Here is a 7604-nt window from a genome sequence, read left to right on the forward strand (position 1 = left end):
AATAATGCCATCCTTTTAACGAAGCCTTAACGGGGATGCTGTTTGCCTCCGTGTCACAAAAACCTTCACTTGCCCATTTGCACACATTAAGCCTTTGCTAAAGGTACAGGGCATTTTTTTCCCCCCTTCAGGCTATTGTCTGGCTATCTCCACACGATGCAAACATCGGCAAGGAATAGTTTTGTTGTTGTTAAAAACCTTTCTTGCTCCTTGTTCGGAGCTGCTGAGAGTCACCACGGAACCCCGAGCAGATTCTCTCTGCCTTCCCACTCATATTGACAAAATTTTGTGAGAATACTCCCCAAAAAGCTTGACTAGAACAGATGTGCTGCTGCTGATCTCCCCAGCAGCTCAACTCCCAAGACTACCTGAGTCCCTGGAATATTGCTCCATAAGGCCCGCCCCCCCCCCCCCCCGGCAGCAGGGTCATCAATAACCTTGATTAATGACCTGTGCACTAACTGGAGGTTATATATAATTTATAATTAAGTACCATGAAGCTGCAGCTGGCTGAAAGCAATCACACTGGGTTCTCAAGGCAAGGGATGAGCAGAGGTGATTTTGCCATGGCCTCCCTCCCTCTGCATAGCAACCCCAGACTTCCTCAGCGGTCTGCCATTCAGGTACTTTTTGGGGTTAGCTTCTGGTCCTGCTTATTTTCAGCGATCCGGCATGCTCAGCTAGTTTGGGCTGTTCAGACTGCTAGGTTGTATATTACAGGTACTAAAAGTTGGCTGTGATTTGCCTGACATGTTTTATGGGGCACTGTAAAAGCTCAACAAAGAAAGGGGGCTCAAAAAGTTCTCCTTTTTTTTTTTTTTTTAAAAAAAAGGTGACTCGCTTTTCAGAGAAGCCCACATGATGCAGCTGGCTTACATCTGTATAAGCCCAAACAGAATACTCTTGCCTCTGGTTTCTCCACCCTCCAAACAGCACTTGTACATTCTACTGAATCCAAGTAGTGCAACTGCATCTAATGCTAAAGAGACCTTCCTTGCTTCCCTTTCTTGCTCCTTATACAGAGTTAGGATGCAAAAACAGGGGAAGCTGGCATGGTTAAAATGCTAAACTAGGGATCTGGGAGACCCAAGTTCAAAGCCCCACTGGGCCATGGAAACTTGCTGGGTGACCTTGGACAGGCCCCACCCTACCTCGCAGAGTTGTTGTGAAGGCAAAGTAGAGAGGAGGAGGATTTAAGCGGCTTTGAGTCCCCCCCTCGGGGAGAAAGGTGGAGTACAAACAAAGTTAAGTAAACAGGATCACAGCTGGCATGACGCAGCCCTGCACTTGTCACACATGGCCAGACGCAGCGCCAGTCGATGCCTCTTTCTCATCTGAGTTTCCTGACTAAAATAATTAATTGCACTAATAGAAAAATCGCTTCCATTCACCTTTCATTAGCAGCTGCCCATGTTTTCCCTGCTGACTCATATCCATGGCAGAAGATTTATCTTTCCCAGATCTTTTCCTTCTCAAAACCGTGCCTGATGCACGCTTGGGGAGAAAACAAACCTAGGCTTACTTGCCCAGTATGGGTTGTGCAACAGGAACTTTTCTCAGGCAAGCAAAGCACCCGTCTTTAACCATATCCTCTATGTCAAATGCACAGTCATTATGGGGAGGGACGGTGGCTGAGTGGTAGAGCATCTGCTTGGGAAGCAGAAGGTCCCAGGTTCAATCCCTGGCATCTCCAAAAAAGGGTCCAGGCAAATAGGTGTGAAAAACCTCCGCTTGAGACCCTGGAGAGCCATGAATGGGGCTGTGGCTCAGTGGTAGAGCATCTGCTCGGGAAGCAGAAGGTCCCAGGTTCAATCCCCGGCATCTCCAAAAAAGGGTCCAGGCAAGTAGGTGTGAAAAACCTCAGTTGAGACCCTGGAGAGCCGCTGCCAGTCTGAGTAGACAATACTGACTTTGATGGACCAAGGGTCTGATTCAGTACAAGGCAGCTTCAAATGTCCACATCCATTCACTGCTCTTATCTTCGGGGGGGGGGGGGATCTTTTCAAATTCATTTAACGCTTCCCGTTTCCCTGCCTTTTGCCCTCATACCCTATGGAGGAGTCTGCTAATGACATGTTTTGCTAGATCCCTCCCGGGGGCTGATCGCAGCTCGCCCTAAGCACGTCGCAAATCTCAGCTCAGGAAACACAGCCGAGAAGTTTAAGATAGATTTTATTAAAGCAAATCGAATACGAAAAGAAATCCAAACAAGACAGTCACAGGTCAGAGCACTTTTGTTGCGGTGTTTTGGGCTCGTGTAAACCAATGCAATTCGTAAAGCCCGAGGAGCAGCATCAACCGAGCACGCTGGCTTTGAGCAGAGGACAAGCTTCAAGCGACAGGTGCAAAATATAAACTGGACCATTTGAAACAGAAGAGCGAGCAGCAGTCCGAAGGAGACAAGTAAAAAAAAAAACACCATGAAGAGTTGCACAAGCCGCAGGGGTGTTTATGTGAAAAGCTGCCAACCCTGCTCCCCCCCCCTTCCCCAAAGCACCGCAATGTTGATTTATGGAAGGCAGGTTTTGTCTGTTCCCCTCTTGAAGGTTCAGAGGCGTTGCAATCAGCATTTTTGTTAAGATCGCTTCGTCCCCCCCCCCCCCCCCACCTCTCATTTCACTGCTTTTCTTTGCCCCGCTAAACGAGACAGCAAAGTTGGGACTCCTTCGTTGGCGTGCATTTACATTGCTATTTACAGGACACACACACACACACACATACACACAGAGAGAGAAAGAATAAGGCGGCTTTCGGGCTTCATCGCTCCCCCTCTTCCCCCCCGTCGACCCATCCCTTGCTTCCCATGCCAGAGGAGGTGAGCTCTCTTCTGCCCTCCGGGCCACAAGCAGAAGAAACAGGAGTCAACCCCCCCCCCCAACCCCACAAGTCGTCGGCTTTCTGGCAGGGTCCCCTCGGAGTCGCGGGGCAGGAGGGCTTGCCCCCCCCCCCCAAGGCGTCCTACCATGGTCGGGAGGGAGAGTCCCCAGAAAGGCACCTGCGGCCACTTCTTCACCAAGCCGCGCGGGGGGCGCTCAGTAAGGTCCCACCACCACCGTCTCCACCTCTTTGGACGGCCGCCGCTCCTTGACCAAGAAGTTGATCATGCCCTCGGACTTGATGAGCAGGTTGCAGCCCAGGAAGAAGATGCCGAAGACGACGGTGAGGGAGAGCACGCACATGACGGCGATCTGCACCACCCGCATGATGTAGAGGCTTCGCTCGTCCGGGGCCGCCACCACGAAGCCGTCGTCGGTCACCACCGAGCGCGGGGTGAAGGAGCGCAGCGCCCGCTCCAGGGCCAGGCTGCTGTTGGCCAAGAAGAGCCCCGCCGCCTCGGTCTGGTTCCCCAGCGCCGAGGCGTTCATGGCCCCGGCCGGAGGGCGAAGCCGGGCTTGCAGGCACGACGGGGCGGCGGAGCGCCGAGGAGAGAGCCGAAGAGCCGGGCCGGAGCGCCACGAGCGCGGCCAGCCTCGCGCAGCGCCGCTCCGCCACCTGGAAGCCGACGGCGCCCCGGGCAGGCGGCGGCGAGTGCTGCGCTCAGGCTCTCTCCCGCGCCGAGCTCCGGCTTGGCCGGCGAGGCAGGCAGGCGGCTCCGGCTCGCACAGCAAGGGCGCCCCGGACTGGCTCCGGCGGAGGCTGCAGGCGCGGCCGAAGAGCCTCGAGCGCGCCGAGCGGGAGCGGAGAAGCGCCGCTGTGGCCGGGGCAGGCAGGTGCAGGCGGCCCTCGGCGCGTCGGAGCTGCCAGGCAATGAGCGGCGGCGGGGCTCCCGGCGGCCTCTTTTGCACGCAAGAGCCCACCCCTTTCCATGCTTCGCCGCAGCCGGGGCCGGAAAGAAAGCGCGGGAGGCGCGCACGCCTCTTTGGGCCCAGCCGCTCGCTGCGGGTGGGGAGGCGCACGCCCTGCCCATCGCGCTCGGGCCCGAAGCCCGGCTGGGTTGGGAAGGGCGGCGGCGGCGTCTTTGCCACGCCCAGGTTTCCCCACCCGCGGGCAGCTGCCGAATGCTCGCGGCTTCGAGCTGAAGAACAAGAGGGCAGGAAAGTTTAAAGGGTCTGATGGAGTTCAGCGTCTAGCGGCGGCTTCTGCTAACAAAAAGGGCTGCGCGCCGGCGTAAAATATAATCTGTTGCCTGCCCGTCCTGTCTCTTTTTGCTGCAACGGAGTAACTTTTTAAAGACCCCCCCCCCAAAAAAAAGCAAAGATGTGCACTTTACACAACATGCACAATGAGAGCTGCCTCGGACTGGACAAAGTCTGGGACTTCACGTCAGTTAATCTCTAACAGTCCCCACCCCGGTGGCCATCTAGCGACAACTACACGTGACTCTCACCCCCCTCGCAGAATTGACTGGCGCTTCCTTTGAGCCAGCTTCCCTTGGTAACATCTTTTTTTCAGTCCCCCTGGGAATCAGAAGGCAGCACTCAGCACAAATGCAGGGTTTAATCAAAGTTTCCTTCTCTGCCAGAGTTATGGCAACCCTGACTTCCGCTCACTTCCAAAATTTCCTAGTCTACTGTGAATAGATGTAATCCAGACTGGATTAATATCGGGTTAATCTTTTTTTAAAAAATATGGCCCGGAACGGGGTGAGAATGGTGCTCCAACCACTACAGTTTCTCTCCCCACACTCTTCTTATTATTATTTTATTTATTCGATTTATTATTTATTTATTCGATTTATATCCCGCCCTCCCCACCGAGGCGGGCTCAGGGCGGTTTACAACATGAAATTCAAACAATAAGATTAATAAATATTAAAATACATTAAATAATTTACAGCAGTTAAAACAAGCAAACAAGAAAACGATCTAACAATGTGGTGCTATTCTACAACTTTCCTTTGCCGTTTTTAGGTACCAGTCAGTTATATGCCAACCGGAAGAGGACTGTCTTACAGGCCTTGTGGGACTGCCCAAGATTCCGCAAGGCTCTCACCTCTTCCGATAGCTGGTTCCACCAGCAGGGGGCTGTAATCGAAAAGGCCCTATCCCTGGTTGACTTCAAACGGGCCTCCTTTGGCCGGAAGATTACTAGCAGATTTTGAGAACCGGATCTAAGCACTCTCTGGGGAACATGTGGGGGGAGACGGTTTCTTTTTGCTGACCTTCATATAAATAACATCACTTTTGGTGGATATACACTCCATGCATCTGAAGCAAGTGAGCACCAGTCCGTGAAAGTTTATCCTAGTATGAATGTTATTAAGAGTCTAAGATGCCTTGGGACTCCTCTTTGGTTTTACTGCAGTGAATGCAGGCAGTTACCCATCTGGAATTATCCCACCCTTGGTTCCATACTCACAGTAGTATAACACCAAACAGAATTTACAGTTCTCATTTCAGCCATAATGGGAATTATGATTTTAAAAATTAAACTGTGAGGAATTCATTTGTAGTTATATGAGTACACATCCTGAAAAGTCTTCAGGTGACTGACTCACATCCTTCAGCTACAAGATTTTCTTTAAAATCTGAAAAGGATGCACCATCTAGATACTTGTGTTTCTCGATGGCAATGAATTCTTCATGGGGAAAAAGGATGCAGTCATATGCCCTTCAAGACTGCCTCACGGAACACCCTTTGTCCCTCAAGTGCATTTTCTTATGGGATGTCCAGGCTCAATTTAATCACAATTATTTCCTGCCATTTTGAAAAGATTTCAGACCTCAAGTTGATAGTTTTACAGTCATTTTAAAAAAGAATCAGTCTAGTGATTTTTTTGGTTGGTTGGTTTGTGGGGTTTTTTTTGAAGAAGATATTGGATTTATATCCCACCCTCCACTCCGAAGAGTCTCAGAGCGGCTCACAATCTCCTTCCCCTTCCTCCCCCACAACAGACACCCTGTGAGGTGGGTGGGGCTGGAGAGGGCTCTCACAGCAGCTGCCCTTTCAAGGACAACCTCTGCCAGAGCTATGGCTGACCCAAGGCCATGCTAGCAGGTGCAAGTGGAGGAGTGGGGAATCAAACCTGGTTCTCCCAGATAAGAGTCCGCACACTTAACTACTACACCAAACTGGCTCCAACTGCAATCTTTTTTTGCAGTTGAGAAGAGGTGAGGAGAGAAAATCCAGCAAGATCTTCCTAGATTAAGCTTTTCCTTAAATTTATTCTAAATTACCTGAAAGGATGAAGAAGAAGAAGATGAAGATATTGGATTTATATCCCGCCCTCCACTCCGAAGAGTCTCAGAGCGGCTCACAATCTCCTTTACCTTCCTCCCCCACAACAGGCACCCTGTGAGGTGGGTGGGGCTGGAGAGGGCTCTCCCAGCAGCTGCCCTTTCAAGGACAACCTCTGCCAGAGCTATGGCTGACCCAAGGCCATGCCAGCAGGTGCAAGTGGAGGAGTGGGGAATCAAACCCGGTTCTCCCAGATAAGAGTCCACACACTTAACCACTATACCAAACTGGCTCTCCAAACTGGATGCAGATGATTTTTATCTCATGATCTCTCCCACAACCCAATTTCCTTTTTTAGAATTTTTTTATCTTTCAATATACAGGGATATTAATACCTTCACAAAAAGTTGGCTGTTTCCCCAAGCCATTATGATAAATGGACCATAAACTGCAAACAGCGGAAAATCTGACACCTGTAAACCTAATAGATCTGTTATCAGCAGACAACAACTAATACGTTATCTGGGGAAAGAATGGAATTTTCCTGATACAAAAATAGTGGTTTGAGTCCCAGGAAAAAATGCAATGTCCTGATTTTTTATCATGCATACTTTGTAGAAATGCATTTAATAGCAACAGCTTGTTCACTATTAATATTATTTTTAAGAATAATGACTGCTATTACAGGGTCCAGATATTGAAATCTAATCTTTGCAACACACTTGTAATTGGGGAGCAGGTCACACCAGAGGTTAGGATTTAAGAACCATAGCAACATATAATTAGCACTCTGAAAAAGCAAGAATCAGACGCGCATACGCAATAGTGCTGCATGCAAACCACCCCATCTAGCACTGCAGGTGTGGTGGTCTCTGGGTGTACCTACCCACATTAACCTATGATCAGTGCTGTCAGCTTTCACAGTGCTGATCATCTGTGGGACTGACTACAATACAGTTAATTGGCACCACTAACATTGACAACTTGAGCCATTTCTAAGAGGCAGATGTGTATTTGCAGGTCCCAAGAATGCCACAAAAGGATGTAAATGGGTCTCTTTCCTTTTTAGTTGTTTAATATTGGAGCAAATGTGTGTGTGTGTGTTTTGGGTTGGTTGGTTTGTGGGGTTTTTTTGCAGTTGAGAAGAGGCGAGGAGCGAAAATCCCGCAAGATCTTCCTAGTTTAAGGTTTTTCTTAAATTCATCTATGTGCTAATTGCACAATCAGGTGCCAGATGGTCCTATGTGCTTCAAACAACACCTGTCTCCCTTTGTTCAGCTCGCCTGCATCCTGGCAACTCCAGAGAGTGACGTGCCAAGTTTCCAAACAAGAAACATGATAAATGAAGGGGTGATCATTGACTTCAATACAACAGGACAAAAGGGATAGCCCACTCTTGAAGTCTTCTTGCTTTACGAGAGCAGGGCTTTTTTTTTTTTAGCAGGATCTCACAGGGACACAGTTCCGGCTGACTTGATGTCAGGGGG

The 7604-nt window shown here is 49.9% G+C and overlaps 1 protein-coding gene across 1 annotated transcript; it reads right to left on the minus strand.

The window, feature by feature from the left end:
• Window positions 1–2156: 2156 nt before the first annotated feature.
• RPRM (reprimo, TP53 dependent G2 arrest mediator homolog) lies at window positions 2157–3397 on the minus strand. Its single transcript, XM_060257190.1, has one exon. It carries the CDS (start codon window positions 3363–3365, stop codon window positions 3033–3035), a length of 333 nt encoding a protein of 110 aa, XP_060113173.1. The 5' UTR covers window positions 3366–3397; the 3' UTR covers window positions 2157–3032.
• Between the last annotated feature and the right edge of the window lie 4207 nt (window positions 3398–7604).

Source organism: Heteronotia binoei, chromosome 16, assembly GCF_032191835.1.
Source record: "Heteronotia binoei isolate CCM8104 ecotype False Entrance Well chromosome 16, APGP_CSIRO_Hbin_v1, whole genome shotgun sequence".
Classification (NCBI taxonomy): domain Eukaryota; kingdom Metazoa; phylum Chordata; class Lepidosauria; order Squamata; family Gekkonidae; genus Heteronotia; species Heteronotia binoei.

Coding starts and splice junctions, on each gene's coding strand:
- RPRM (XM_060257190.1), bottom strand. CDS start 3,365: ATGAACGCCTCGGCGCTGGGGAACCAGACCGAGGCGGCGGGGCTCTTC.